Source organism: Arachis ipaensis, chromosome B07, assembly GCF_000816755.2.
Source record: "Arachis ipaensis cultivar K30076 chromosome B07, Araip1.1, whole genome shotgun sequence".
NCBI classification, from domain to species: Eukaryota; Viridiplantae; Streptophyta; class Magnoliopsida; order Fabales; family Fabaceae; genus Arachis; species Arachis ipaensis.
The window spans coordinates 111,462,205-111,478,670 of record NC_029791.2 but is presented as its reverse complement, the minus strand read 5'-3'; the positions used below and the strand labels follow the sequence as shown (position 1 = coordinate 111,478,670).

General features: G+C 38.4%; 2 protein-coding genes across 2 annotated transcripts; one reads left to right on the top strand and one right to left on the bottom strand.

The window, feature by feature from the left end:
- LOC107610207 (probable carboxylesterase 2) lies at nt 1,203-2,363 on the top strand. The gene has a single exon (XM_016312318.2). The coding sequence runs from the start codon at nt 1,312-1,314 to the stop codon at nt 2,287-2,289; it is 978 nt and encodes a 325-aa protein (XP_016167804.1). The 5' UTR covers nt 1,203-1,311; the 3' UTR covers nt 2,290-2,363.
- LOC107607652 lies at nt 10,274-11,603 on the bottom strand. The gene is made up of 2 exons (XM_016309580.1): nt 11,112-11,603; nt 10,274-10,927 (listed from the first exon to the last, which is right to left on the bottom strand). Exons 1-2 carry the CDS (start codon nt 11,601-11,603, stop codon nt 10,274-10,276), a joined length of 1,146 nt encoding a protein of 381 aa, XP_016165066.1.

The window sequence follows — 16,466 nt, the reverse complement described above, 5'->3', positions numbered from 1 at the left end:
TTTTCAATTGTAACACATTTAAAGTTATTAATTTATACAAAAAATATTTTTTAAACACATCCAAAATTATAAATCTAAAATTTAAATTTAAATATTAAATGTAATACGTAATACATCTAAAATTATAAAGTGATACACAAAATATTTCTAAAACACATTTAAAATTATAAACAAAAAATTTAAACTCTTGCAGGCTGTAATTACAAATATAAAAGTGTTGACAATTTGAGGTTTGTGAATTGTTCTTTTTCTTTTTCAATTGTAACACATTTAAAGTTATTAATTTATACAAAAAATATTTTTTAAACACATCCAAAATTATAAATCTAAAATTTAAATTTAAATATTAAAAAATAATTGTAATACATCTAAAATTATAAAGTGATACACAAAATATTTCTAAAACACATTTAAAATTATAAACAAAAAATTTAAACTCTTGCAGGCTGTAATTACAAATATAAAAGTGTTGACAATTTGAGGTTTGTGATTTTTAAATTGTTCTTCTACCTAAACCATTCTCCAATGCAAATTAGGATATTGTACATGGCATGCAAAATCAATGTGATTGAATAACTACCCAGATACATTAACTATGAATCACTTTTTCTTAAACACATCCAAAATACCTAAGGTCTACTTTCGATGAAAAAGGATTAGCAACGCTGATGAGGACTAACTTGACGAGGAGTAGGACGAAGCGAGGCTGAACGGCGAGGAGGAAGGCGATGCCAATGATGAGCGAGGCGGACAATGGCGTTGCAGAGGAACAGCGCCAGGGATGCGCCAGGAATGACGCAGCGGCGCCGAAGAAAATGGCGGCGCAGACGAATTAAAATCTTCAATTTTACTGAATTTATATTTTTGAAAGTGTATTTAAATGATAATCTGTTAATAATTAAAAATAATAAAATTGAAACAGAAATTTTAAATTTTAGTTTTATTTAGTTTGTATTTTAGATGTGTATTCAATTTTAAAAAAATACTAAATCTATTTAAATGTGTTTATTTTATTTTTTTAATTATTATAATAAAATGATGAATATTGTACAATTTTTAAAGAATACTTAGTTAAATTGTTTTATAAAATGTTGAATATTGTACAATTTTTAAAGAATACTTAGTTAAATTGTTTTATTTATTTCATTTAAAAATAATAGCTAAATTATAAATACGTATACAATTTAATTAAAAATATATCAAAAAGGCTACCCTCAATTCTGAGCAAAAAGAAGGTGTAGGTGGACAGGATAGTCAACAGTGGCCACACAACAGAAAAAAAGGTTTTTGCTTTCTCTGTTCTGATTCGAAATGGATTCACCGAGCAACCCTGAAATCTCAATGGAGGTGCCCCCTTACCTAAGAATCCACAGTGACGGTACAGTTGAGAGACTCGCCGGCACACAAGTAGCCCCTCCAGGCCTCGATCTCGAAACCAACGTTCTCTCCAAAGACATCCTCATCCAACCACAAACCTCCGTCACTGCCAGGCTTTACCGTCCCAACAACACTAATCACAATCACACCAAGCTCCCTTTACTCATCTACTTCCATGGCGGAGCCTTCTGCATCTCTTCACCCGCAGATCCTCTCTACCACAACTCCCTCAACCGCCTAGTCTCTGAAGCCAACGTGGTCGCCCTCTCCGTCAACTACAGGCTGGCGCCGGAGCACCCACTTCCCGCCGCCTACCATGATTCTTGGGATGCCATCCAATGGGCTGCTTCTCATTCTTTCGAAGGCCACGAAACATGGCTCAAGGAAAACGTTGACTTTGACCGCGTGTTCTTGGCAGGTGATAGCGCAGGTGCCAACATCGCACACTTCATGGCTATAAAGTTGCATCATTCTTCGGGTAGCAGCAACATGAAATTCTTCAAGATCCCCGGCCTCATCATGATCCATCCTTATTTCTGGGGGAAGGAACCCATTGGTGTGGAAGCTACTGATCCAGAGAGGAAGAAGATGGTGGATAAGTGGTGGGAATTGGTGTGCCCTTCTGAGAAAGGGAACGATGACCCGTTGATCAACCCGTTTGTGGAGGAAGCTCCTGGTTTTGAAAGCGTGGTTTGCAACAACGTGCTTGTGATTGTTGCAGAGAGAGATATATTGAAAGAGAGAGGGAAGCTTTACCATAAGACTCTGGTCAATAACAGCGCTTGGAAAGGAAAAGCTGAGTTATATGAGGCAGAAGGAGAGGATCATGACTTTCACATCTTCAACCCTGATTCTGATAATGCTAAGAGCTTGCTTAAACGCATCGCTGCTTTCATTAATAATCAAGATTGAACTCTCAGCCTTAATTAGCTTTTACAGTTTTAGCATTTCTGTTATTTTATATGTAGTTTGTTGTGTAAAGCAAACATGCATTTCTCTCGGAAGTTAAATCGTGTTTGAAAATGAATGTTTCTTATTTCCAGTTATTTTTGTTATGTTGGTTCGTGATTCTATCTTAAATGATTTTAAACAGAACACCGTTCATAGAATATGGTTTCAGATTGTTCTAATTGAATCAATCTTAAAAGAGATTGAATTTGAGAGCATGCATAATTAAAAGTGAAAATGAAAATTAAACATGTAGGAGCCAAAATTAATGTAAAAGTAATATATATATATTTTAAAAAATAGACTCACCTTCAAGAATCTCAACTAACTAATCTGAACATTTTGCTTGTTAGTTTTAAAATGTGCCTTGTTAACTCACGCTTGACTTTTCTTAATTTAATTATGTTCTTCATACCCAAAAGAAGATGATGTTTACATATTTTTTTTTATCGATCACCCGTAAAAATATAAAACATCAATCCTGTTAAGTAATTAATTAGGATACTAGTCAACTACAATTAATTATTAGTTGGATTACAAAAAAAAAAATCCTTATTACTTCAAAAATAACATGTAATTTTCTTCAACAAGTCAATTTTACTACCACAGTTAGAAAATAGAAACCATCTGAAATCTTTATCACTTTACTTTCCTCTTCTACATCTTTCTCTCCCCCCCTCCCCCTCCAAAAAAACCTTCTATTCATAGCACTTTCTTCCATTATGCATACGCTTCCTTTCGCTGTGTGTGTACTTCTCTCCACCATGCCCTTGTTTCTCTTAGTCATGTGTTCGCTTCTCTTTATCATGGTTTTACTTTCCTCTACTGCGTCGTTGCCCTTCTTCTGTGCGCCTTTCTCAATGTAGTCAACCTCTTCGTCGTGCTCGTCTTTCTTCACACATAATCATCGAAAAGAAAGAAACATCCAAAACAAAAAAAGAAACATTTCTTGTTGATGAATGTTATTTTTTATTTTTTAAATATTTCTTGATTTAAAAAAAGAAACATCCAAAAACAAAAAAAAACATCTAAAATATAATAAAAGAAATATTTAAAACTAAATAAAAAGAAACATACAAAAATATTCTAAACAGAATATTTAAAACTTAATAAAAAAATACCTGAAACGTAACAAAAAAATATTTAAAATTATTGTACAAAAACTTTTAAAAGTGGTTTGGAGAAAAAGAAGAAAAAGAAACGTGGAGGGAGAAGCGGCATAGAGGGAGAGATGCGGAAAAAAAGAAGTAGAAGAAGAAGAAGAGAGACACAGAGAGAAAGGAGAAGAAAGGTGACGTGAGTTGGGAGGATGTATTTTTTTTAGCGTAAAATTAGTTTTTTAAATTTTTAAATTTGAACTTTTTAAAAAATTGACAGCTTAACTGCACATAGAATTGGTCCTCTTTGACTTTTTTTTACCTAAAAATGGAGGTAGGTTGGTGGAGAAGAATCAACATTTTAAAATCACTAAAAGATAAAATTTTAAAATAAAAAAAAAGTAAGATTTTAAATAATTAGGATTAGCGTCATTGATGAGCGAAAATTAAAGCTCACGGATACCGCCAAGTATACCGGATCGTTCAAGTAATACCACAGTTTGTAGATACTGTAACACCCTAATTAACCTAAGCTTTACCTCGCGCCGTAAAGCAAAGGTTAATCAGAGATTACGACAGTTCTAAGCTCATACATATAATATGTAGAAAGAATTTAATATAATCTAGAAGCCCGATGAAGGATATAGCTCAAAAATCAGGATTTACGAAGCGCAAAACATACTATCGAAGCTACTAACTTAAAGCACAAGGAATAGATACATCATACCAAAATATCATAGTATAACATTATAAGGATCTAGCCACGGCTCACGGAGTTTAAGCCGGCTAGTCATATATACAGACAAACAGAGACTTGATAGTAAAAACAGCTTATACAAATTTTGTTCTCTCAAATACAAGCCTCTAGGCAAAGCAAAATACAAAAGTGAGATACATATACAAAGTAAATCAAAAGAGACTCAAAAGGTATCCGGATCCTCCGCTTCTGTCACCAACCAAATAACTCACCAAGGTGGATTGCGACCTGCATCTGAAAAACACAACAGAAATATGGTATGAGAACCGGAGGTTCTCAGTATGGTAACAGTGCCCAGGGATATAGGATATAAGACCCCGGGACGCTAAAGGCAATCCTAGACTCCATATCCATCACAATAATTCAAACTTAAAGCATTCTAAAACAAACAAGCATATTTAGGTAAATCTTAACATAACTAAACAGGGTATTCTATCTTAAGGAGATTTCTATTCTAACTAAACACCGCTATTCCACAGCCTTCACCAACCTAACCTCCGTGCGATCCGATCGCCACCGCCTTCCGAACCTCCTCAATCCCAGTAGAAAGCACAATTAATAGTAATGCAAGTAAATCACAAGTAGAAGCATATAAAGTAAGTAACTCAAGTAGCAATTAAACATATTATATAAATAGGCATACAATTACAAGTCGGCAAAGCAGACAAATAGATAGAAAATGCACATGATGAATGCCTGTCCTATTGGCTGTGATATCACATTGTCGGTTCAACTGCCAACCCGACACATCTCCATGGAGATGTCGCCCTTCGGAATCATCATATGGGAACCCTCGAGATATAGTGCTCGGATCACTGTCCAGGATTTTGCGCCTGCACGCTCTATAGATCCGAAGGGATACGAGCGAGATACTCTTGCCACGGACCTCACATCTCAACATAAGCAGGACGAACCACCGCCCTTACGCCGCCGCAGCTACCTCGACAGGTGGGATCCAACCGTCGTCCCTGCCGGGCGCATAGCGTCTCATAATCTCAATATAAAACAGTAGTGCAGTGGTTTTCAGAAAACATTTTCAGTACAACATGGATCCATCATCCCATTCAGAGTCCTCGACTCTTTTCAACCACTGTCCATTCACAATTCAGTTCCAAACTCAATTATTCCTCAATTTTCATCTCATACTTCAACCATTCATCACATACCATCAAGCCATCCTCAGTACACCAGAAACCTAGGCCTCCGTTTTCTAAGTTTTCCAAATAATATCATCTAAAACACTTAAATTCTTTTTCATGTTTTAAATATCCAAAACTAGGCCCAAGAGTCCTAAAATGGTGTTACAAAAGCTTACAACCTTGTTGGGAAGGTAAAATAGTTGAAAACAATGTAAAATTTGAGAAACAGGGCGTGTGCGTGCGCACAGAGGTGTGCGCGCACACGCCCAGGAAGATTTTAAAAGTGTGCGTACGCACAGGTACAAAAATTCACAAGTCTGTTCACTCTCACAAGGTGTGCTATCGCCCCAACAGACGACCCTCCCCGACTTGTACGCGTGCGCACAGGTTGCAATTTTTCGTTGGTACGCGCGCGCACAAGCTGTGCTAACGCTGCAAACAGCACGCCCTTCCCTGCCTATGCGTACGCACAGAATAAAATTTTTGCAGGGTTGTGCGTGCGCACAAGGCTGTGCGTGCGCACATACCAGAAATCATAAAATTCTGCAACTTTGCAGAATTTCAGATTTTTAACACCAACTTTGAATGATCATAACTTCCTCTATAATATTCCAAATTTTGCAAACTTTATATCAATTAAAAGGGTTTTCAATGAACTTTAATTCTAAATAAATTTCAACCGATTTTGAAAACTGAGACAAAGGTTATGATCAGACAAAGTTCACCAAAAATCAACTTTTACCAAAACCCACAATTTCTTGTAAAACACAACCAAAACCATACCAAACCATTCTAACTCCAATTCTCACCACAATCAACACTATATGTCATATTACACCAAACTTACCACATTTTTCTTCACCTTTCTTCATTCTCAACCTCAACCTCAATATATCACATTATAATCAAACCTTATTAACTTATTTCCAATTACATCACCAAATCATCAACATTAACATTACATATATCAACACAATTCTCTTCTCCACTTCACAAATCATTAATTCTCATCATATCATTATCAATTATCATAATCAAACTCAACAATCATCAATTCATCATAAATCATCACATATCATCATTCAACAACTCAACAACCATTTAAATCCAAACCTATCCTATGGGTCACTAGCCTAAGTGTCCATGAATATTATATACTACATAGAGAAAATTGAAACCATACCTTGGCCGATTCCCAATATGTCTTTAACCCAAAATAAGCACCAAAATGATCACCAACAAGATTTCCAACACAATCAAAGCTTCCAACAATCACTAACAAGCTCCAAACTCACAATAATCAAACTATATATGCATAAACCATCACAAATCAACCTAGGGCTCAACATAAATCAAAATTTCACAAGAGTTCAAAACCTCTTACCTTGTCTAACAGATTTTGATGTCAAAACCCAATGCTAAGCAAGGATTAGAGTGAACCTAAACACCCAAAAATCACAAATCTCACTTAATCACAAACCCTAGAACTCAAAAATTTGGAGAGAAGAATAAAAAAGATTTCGTGATTACCTTAATACTTTCTTGTATGAGTTTTGTAGAGCTCTTCACAAGAAACGCGTAGCCGTAAATGGTGCGGCGATCGGAGCTCTGTAGCTCAAGATATGAGCTTGAGAAGAAGAGGGTGAATAGTGTCAATGGTGTCTCTCTTCTTCTTCTTCTCTTCAGCAATGTGTGTGTGTGTTTAAGTGTGTTATGAGTGATTGGATTCATTAATGGACCCTTATATATGTTGGGCATGGGCCCAACTTGGGCCCGGTCCAATCCGTTAGTGTTTTTAGCACGTTTGGCCCAACCTCGGGCCAAACCTTTAAAATTAATGCCCAATTTTCCATTTCTAATGTTTTTCTAAGGTTTTTGGCTATTTTCACTTTTTCTCACGCAGCACCGGGAAGAATTGAACCGGTTCAATTGCCGGTTCACAGTTTTTTGCAGAAAACACTTTTTCTGACTCGGAAAGACCCACTGAGTCCAAAAATACAATTAAATCCTCAAATTCTCACTCTAACTTTTGGAACTTGATTTGGGCAATATTAATCACTCAATTAAACGAGTAATTAAGCTTGGTTCTTACTTTCTCCCCACCAAATAAGAAATTTTGCCCTCAAAATTTGAATTACCTGAGAATAGCTCAGGATAATCCTTTCGCATCTCGGACTCCAATTTCCAAGTATGCTCTTCAACTCCTGCTCGCTTCCAAGCAACCTTAACCAATGAAACTTCCTTTCCTCGTAGCTTCTTCACACTAGTGTCATCAATTCTCACTGGCGTTACTTGGAAAGTCAAGTTCTCTCTCAACTCGACTGACTCAAGCTCTAACACATGATCCGCATCCGACGTGTACTTACAGAGTTGTGACACGTGGAATACATCATGTAAGTTAGACAGATGAGGTGGCAAAGCAACTTGGTACGCCACCGGCCCGAATCGCCTCAGGATCTCAAACGGTCCTATATACCTCGGATTCAACTTCTTGGTTTTGATCGCCTTTCCGATCCCAGTTGTTGGAGTAACTCTCAAGAATACATGTTCTCCCACTTCAAATTCTAACGGTTTCCTTCTCTGGTCTGCATAACTCTTCTGTCGACTCTGAGTAGTTAACATCCTTGCACGAATCTTCTTAATGTTCTTAGTAGTCTCTGCTACCAAATAGGGACCCAGAACACTTGCTTCACCAGATTCATACCAACAAAGTGGAGATTGGCACTTCCGTCCATACAAGGCTTCATACGGAGCCATCCCAATGCTCGCATGAAAGCTGTTGTTGTACGCAAACTCCACCAATGGCATGTAACGATCCCAACTTCCCGGTTGATCCAATACACATGCTCTCAGCATATCTTCCAACATCTGAATAGTCCTTTCCGACTGTCCATCAGTTTGCGGATGATATGCGGTACTGAGACATAGCTTCATACCGAAAGCTCTTTGGAAAGCTCCCCAAAACCTTGATGTGAATCGGGGATCACGGTCTGATACTATGCTCGATGGCACACCATGCAACCTTACTATTTCCTTTATATACAACCTTTCTAACTCCTCCATAGAGCAGTTTACTCGAATAGGCAGAAAATGAGCGGATTTGGTTAAGCGATCCACGATCACCCAAACCGCATCAAATCCCGACCTAGTCCTCGGTAAACCGGTCACAAAATCCATTGCGATTCCTTCCCACTTCCACTGAGGAATTTCAAGTGGCTGTAACATTCCCGACGGCTTCTGATGCTCTATCTTTACTTTCTGACACGTCAGGCACTTGGATACCGTTGAAGCTACATCACCTTTCATCCCAGGCCACCAGAGCATCTTCTTTAAGTCATAATACATCTTCGTGCTTCCGAGATGAATAGAAAACCCACTTTTGTGAGCCTCTGACAACAAGTCTTGCCTCAAACTCCCTACATCCGGTATGCAAATTCTCCCCTTATATCTCCACAATCTCTCATCATCCTTGGTGAATTCTCCAAGTCCCTTCTCACCAACTGGTTGGAACAATTGCTGAAGCTTCTGTTCATCTCGCTGAGCCTTTTCAATCTCCGTCTTAAACGTACTTGAAATCTACAACTGATTCAAACAAGCTCTCCCGGCAACTTCACCAATATCCAGCTTAAGATCCACAAACTTATCTACTAACTCCTCCTCCTTAATTCTCATCCAAGCAACTATCAAGGACTTCCGACTCAATGTGTCTGCTACCACATTCGCCTTTTTAGGATGGTAACTCAGTTCAAAATCATAATCCTTTAGCAACTCCATCCACCTCCTCTGATGCATATTTAGCTCTTTCTGATCAAAGATGTACTTGAGACTCTTATGATCAGAAAATACGCTAAACTTCACTCCATACCAGTAGTGTTTCCAAATCTTCAACGCAAACACAATTGCCGCTAATTCCAAGTCATGAGTTGGGTAATTTACCTCATGTGGTCTCAGCTGACGCGATGCGTAAGCTACTACATTTTGGTGTTGCATTAACACGCAACCTAAACCCTTCAAAGAAACGTCACAATACACTTCAAACGGTTCATGCGGTTCTGGAAAGATTAAAATAGGTGCTGAAGTTAACTTCTGCTTCAGAGTCTAAAAGCTCTCTTCACACTATGTCGTCCATACAAATGGCTCTTCCTTCCTTGTCAACTTGGTCATCGGTAGTGCAATCCAGGAAAATCCTTCAATGAATCTCCGGTAATATCCGGCTAAGCCCAAGAAGCTCCTAACTTCCGTTACCGTCGTCGGTCTTTCCCATTCCATTACCGCTTCTACTTTAGAAAGATCTACAGCTATTCCTCCTTTACTCACCACATGACCTAGAAACTTTACTTCCTCTTTCCAGAACTCGCACTTCGACAACTTAGCATACAATTTCTGCTCCTTTAAGTTTTGCACCACAATCCTCAAGTGTTCCTCATGCTCTTTCGCAGTCTTAGAGTAAACCAAGATGTCGTCTATGAAAACCACCACGAATTTATCCAAAAAGGAACAAAACACTCTATTCATGTAATCCATGAAAACAACAGGTACATTCATTAACCCAAAGGACATCACCGTAAACTCATAGTATCCATAGTGCGTCCTAAACGCAGTCTTAGGGATATCATCCTCTTTCACCCTTATCTGATGGTAACTGGATCTCAAATCAATCTTAGAAAATGCTCCAGCTCCTTGCAGTTGATCCATCAAGTCATCTATCCTTGGCAGCGGGTACTTATTCTTCACAGTCACTTTGTTCAATTGTCGGTAATCCACACACAGTCGCATTCCTCCATCCTTCTCTTCACCAATAAAACTGGCGCTCCCACAGTGATACACTCAGTCGAATGAACCTCTTGTTCAGAAGCTCCTCCAACTGAGTCTTTAACTCGGCCAGCTCTATCGGAGCCATCCTATAAAGCGTAATTGACACTGGTCCGGCTCCCGGCACCAATTCAATCGCAAACTCAATCTCCCTTTGAGGTAGAAACTCTAACTACCGGAATCTGATCTAAGTTCTGGGCATCCCCCGAAGTATTAGCAGTTAACAAGATGTAACCCTGACACTCTTCCCCACTACAGTGCATCATTACAGAGTTCAGGTAGTAACCTTTAGCTATCACTACCCCACTTTCTCCTTTCGGCATAAACCGAATTGTCCGTTCAAAGCAATCCAACAAAACTCGATTCTTCGAAAACCAATCAAACTCCAAAATCATCTCCAACCTAACCATTGGTAAACAGATCAAATCATACACAAAGTCTCTACCCTCAAGTTTGAATCCTACTTGCCTACAACCTGACCTAGTCATGACCGTCTGATGCGGAATATGTACATGCAAATCAAAGGGTAACTCTGACACTTTCAAGCCTAGTTTCTCAACTTTAGCAAACAAAATAAACGAATGTGATGCTCCAGTATCATATAATGCAATTAAGGTCTTACCACCAATTAAATAAATACCTCTCATCAAAGGATCCGCCTTGGAAGCATCCTTGGCATTCACAGCAAAAACTCGACGCTGATGCTGACTCTGACCCGCACTTGGGTTCCTCCCACGAGTGCAATCTCTCACAATGTGGCCAGGCAATCCACAGTTGAAGCACCCACCTAAACTAATCTTGCAAGAGTCATATGGATGAAAACATCCACAACGATCACAAGCTAAATCCGGAGAATTCTTACTCTGATTTTCTCTTCCCTTGCCACGCTAAAACTGATCATGAGTGTTCCTTCTGAAGCCTCCTTGCCCTTGAGGCGCATATCCTCCTCTCTTGAAGCTTTGACCTCTCGGGTGGAAATACTTGCCACATCCCTTGTCCTCCATGAGTTTCCTTGGACGCAGCCACTGTCTTGGCATACTCCTCAACCACCCTTGCTTTGTTCACCAAGTCGGAGAAGACACGGATCTCTATAGGAGCCACAGTAGCCATAATGCTATCCTTCAAACCACTCTGGTACTTGATGCACTTCCAGCTCTCGTAAGTCTTCGGGGCACCCTGACACACCCTAGAGAACCTACAAAGCTCCTCAAACTTGTTGGTGTAATCTGCCACCGACAAGGAACCTTGCTTCAGCTGCATCAGTTCCATCTCTTTCGCTTCCCTTGCAGACTCAGGGAAGTACTTCTTGTAAAAGGCTGTCTGAAACACATCCCAAGGAACATCTGTGTTCTGGAGCTGTAGCAAGTGGCACTCTGCCTGCCACCAGTGCTGAGCCTCTCCTGCCAGCTGATAAGCGGCAAACTCAACATATTGGTTATTTGGAACATGCTGCGCCTGTAAAGCACGCTCCATAGCCTGGAACTGATGAGAGATTTTATGCCGGTATAGAATTTATCAATAAATCCAATCGTGAGTATAGTCTAAACCAACAAGCAATCCCATATCAAACTTAGAAAATGTGTATATTCAAAATCAATAACCGAGAGTATTAGTCCCGAGTCGTTCTCCCTAGGAGTTGCCCTAAGATACACATCATTGGTTAGGTATTCTCTTGTTGTTTTAGAGTTTAGTACAAGGAATCAAGCTAATAAAAGTGAATGACAATCAATCAATGTAAAAGCCTTGACTAGGGGTGAGAATTGGAAGTTCTATCATCATAGTCTCCATCAATTGTGACAACAATTGGTCATTGCTCCACTTAGTCAACCTTTAACTATGAAGAAAAGTCAAGTAAAGATAATCAATTTGAGTTCACAAGTCTTAGTCAAACCCTAGGGAAGTCTAGCTTTAGTGACATGCAAATCAATTAGCAATTTCCAATTGATAATCAACAAAGGACATTGACAATTCAAGTGTCTCCAATAACTCAATCCCAAGCCAAGAGTGAAAAGTCTACTCCATAGCTAAAGTTGACATTTTCTCAAACATTTGGTGAGCGCAATAGTGAAAAGACATTGTGAAGTTGGAAAGAGAATTTGAATTCAAGCCATCTAATTCAAGCAATTAACAACAATCAAACAATTAACATCAATGAACATGAAATTCCTCAATGCATTAATAGAAATCAAAGTAACAAGATCCAAATCTAAGATCCAAAGTAACTTGAGCAACAAGAACACTAAATTGAGAGTAGAAGAATTAGATCTACAAATTGAAGTAATGTAGAATTGAATTGACAATAGATCTCACCAATGGGTCCAAGAGGAATTGAAATTGAGAAAGCAAAAACCTAGAGAGAAGTGAGAGCTTCTCTCTCTAGAATGTAACTTCCAAAAACTAACTAAAAATATCTAATGGTGTGTAATGTGTGAATCCCCTTCAATCCTTGGTCCTTTATGCCTTTTCCCACCAGAGTTCTGCTCAAAACTGGGTCTGGAACTCTTCTGAAATCGCCAGTCACGTTTTCACTTTAAAAATCACGTGCGAGCATCAACGCATACGCGTGCGCGTCCTTGGATTTTTGCGATCCACGCGTACGCGCAAGGCACGCGTACGCATCCATGAGGTTCTTGCCCAGACATGCGAATGCGCCGGCTTCGTTGCGCCGATCCTAGCAGCGCACATCCACGCGTCGCTGCTCAAGCTATAAAGCTCCATTTTTTCCATGCTCTTTCCATTTATGCATGCTTCCTTCCTCTCTTCTAGGTCATTCTTGCCCTATAAACTCTGAAATCACTTAACAAACAGATCACGGCATCGAATGGTAATAGAAGAGGATTTAAAATATAACATATTTAATGTAAAAGAAGCAAGTTTTCAACCATGAAGCAAAATTGGGAAAGAAACACAAAATCAGGCATTTTATATGAATAGGTGTGGAAGAACATTGATAAAACCCCCCAAAATCCATACAAGATAAACCCTAAAAATGGGGTTTATCAACCTCCCCACACTTAAACCAAGCATGTCATCATGCTAAAAGAAAGCAAAAGACCAAATAATCACAAAAGAATGGGATTTATGAGATGTAATCCACCTATATGAATGCAACTAAAATGAATGCTACTATCTACTTGGTCAAAAGTAAATCAATCTTCCAAGAACATATGAGAGCACGTAGGGCAAAATGATAAGACAATACATGAACTCTACCAATTCAAACATCAAAGTGAAGTGCGCTTAACTTGCATGAAGAACGCTCGTGAGAGCCGGGAACAAGGAATTGAGCCTCGAATCCTCACCGGAAGTGTTTGCACTCTATTCGCTCGGTGTGTAGGGTTGACCACTCAATTCTCCTCTACTTCATGGTTTCCACAATTTGTTCTTCCTCTAACAATCAACAATTAATCTATGCATGCATACATATATCATGAGGTCTTTTCTTAGGTTGTAATGGGGTTAGGGTCAAGGTAGGGTTATATATATGGTTAAGTGGACTACAATTCGAATCTTTGTTTAACCTAAGCTTCCCACCTAACCTATATAACAACCCATACAATTAAATGCTAACCTAACTACCCATTCTCTACTTTTTCACATACTCATGCATTATCTTTTGATTACTACACATATGCATTGATTGTTATTGAGCCTTGCTTGGGGAATTTTATCCCCTTTTTATTTCTTTCTTTTTCTTTTTCTTTTCTTTCATCAATTTTTTTCTTTTCCTTTTATCATTCATTTTTCTTTTCTTTTTTGTTTTTCTCTTTTTTTTTTTTTCTTTTTGATGTACTTATATACAAAGGTATCAATGCATATGGTTTACACATTTGATTAACACATGAGTATGTACCCAATTCCCAATATTTTCAACAAAAATAAAAACATACTCTTACCTCAATCGATGTCCCAAAGTTCCCCACACTTGAATGATATACACACACTAGCCTAAGCCAATCAAAGATTCAAATAAGGACATTTATGATTTTCCGCTTTAGGCTTGTAATGTGCTAAAATTAAGAATAAGTGGGTTAATCGTAGGCTCAAAGTTGGCTAACAAAGGTTGTTGTAAGGTGAGGCTATTTGGGCAAGTGGCTAAGTAAAATGATGGCATCAATCACATACATGCATTCATACACACAATAATGGACATATAGAGTCAAACAAATCAAGGATCACAATTATAGGAGGAGAACAATGCACACAAGAAGGAAGATAAGTGGTTATATGATGTAACCATACAATTAGGCTCAAGTCTCACAAGCTTGGGTTCTTAGCTCAAAACCGTGTTCCAAAATACATTCTTCAAGCAAGCTTAACACCAAAAATTTTTCAAATTGGTAGGGTGTCCTAAAAACACAGTTTCTTGGAAAACAAATTATTACCCTTACTGAGTAGTCCTAATCAAGAGACAACTAAAAAGAAAAAACTACTCATGCAATCTATCCTAATTAACAAAAGAAAATCAAAGTTTATTTGGGTGTTACCTGGTGCGGTATTTATAACCCACTAACTTACCGGCAAGTGCACCGGGTCGTACCAAGTAATACCTTACGTGAGTAAGGGTCGATCCCACGAGGATTGATGGACTAAGCAACAATAGTGTTTGATAGGCTTAGTTAGACAAACAAAAATTGGTGTTGAGATGCAATATAAAAGACATTAAACAATATAAAAAATATTGAAGAAAGGCAAGTAAATACTTTGGAAAAAATATGGAGAAGATAGTTAAGGTTTTAGAGTTATCTATTTTTCCGGATTAACTTTTCTTACTAACTAATTTAATTATGCATGATTTAATTTATGGCAAACTGTATGTGACTAGACCCTAATTCCTTAGACCTTCCTAGTCTACTCTAAAATTCATTAACTGCCAATTCCTTGGTCAATTAATTCCAATTAGAGGGTGATAATCAATTTCTAGTTTATATGCCACAAAAACTCTAATTATCCAAGAGGTAAAAGGATTATATGTCACGTATCCTATTAAATTCAGATAATTAAAATTTAGGAGAAATAGTTTTCAAGCTGTTGTTCAGGTAAAGAGCTTTTCCAAGTTTTACAAGAATTCAAATAGAAAGAGGGTCATACTTTCGTTCCACCCAAATTCATAAAATAAAGAGCGAAAACAATTCTTAAATTATAAATACATACATAAATTAAAATAGTAAAAGCAATAAAATTAATCCATAGAAATAGACAGAGCTCCTAACCTTAACAGTGGAGGTTTAGTTGCTCATGGAAAAGAGAAAATAAGGATTCAGGTAAAAATGTACAGAGTTCCAATCTGATGGCATTAGATCCCTTTTTATAACTAATCCTAATAAATTTAAAATCTAATATTTAAAATTAAACTTAAAATAATATCTTTTCCTAATTTAAGATTTGAATTTAAATTCGAATTAATTAACAAGTCTTCAACTGATGGGTGGGGACCACTTGATTTGTCCATTCTGTAGCTTCTAATCTGTGATTTCTGGGCTAAAAACTGGGTCAAAACGGCCCAGAAATCGCCCCCAGCGTTTTTCTACATTTTCTACACGTGGCGCATGTGACGCGTCCGTGTCGTCCACGTGTTCGCGTCATTTGTGCAAATTCCAGTCCACGCGTTCGCGTCAAGCACGCGATCGCGTCATTGCGATCTCCTCCATTCCGCGCGGTTGCGTGAGCCATGCGTCCGCGTCGGTATTCGCTGGTCATCTCCTTGGTTTCTTCTCTTTCTCTGCAGAAACTCCATCAAATCCAGCCGAATGCTACCTAAAATAAACAGTATTGCACAAAACTCAAAATAGCATCCATAGTGGCTAAAATATAATTAATTCTTTATTAAATTCAACAATTTAGATGCAAATTCACTAGGAAAAGATAGGAAAGATGCTCACGGATCATTACCTACGGAGATCGGTCGATTGACCTCCCCACACTTAAGAATTAGCATGGTCCTCCGTGCTATTGGTGAGGCGCAAGGGGCGATCGGGTCCGGAACTTCCACTATCCCCTTCATGGATCCTATTGTCACTTAAGTTCGAGGTGGATGTGGAGATCTCCGGTTCCTCCAAAGGTGGGGTCGCAAAACTCAAAAGCTTCTTCACATAAGCAAATCGGCATTGGTTTCGCCGTTCATATCAGTCCATCTTCTTATGGAGATCCTCAAGCAGTTGGTGGGACGATCTTGGTGGTGCGGATGAAGTGGTGGGGATGCTCACGGGAATAGCTATGTCAAGGTTCTCGGTTTCCGCCAGAGGCTTGAGATATTTTCCGGTTAGGACGACATTGCCCTCTACCGGAATCATTGTCTTCTGGTCCTTAGCCTCCCGGGGAACACCAGCTGCAGCA

Excerpts from the sequence above, each read along its gene's own strand:
- LOC107607652 (XM_016309580.1), bottom strand. The coding sequence starts at position 11,603 with ATGGAGCGTGCTTTACAGGCGCAGCATGTTCCAAATAACCAATATGTT. Across the intron at positions 10,928-11,111 it reads GAGGACAAGGGATGTGGCAA|ATTAGTTTAGGTGGGTGCTT; the intron begins GTATTTCCACCC and ends GACTCTTGCAAG.
- LOC107610207 (XM_016312318.2), top strand. The coding sequence starts at position 1,312 with ATGGATTCACCGAGCAACCCTGAAATCTCAATGGAGGTGCCCCCTTAC.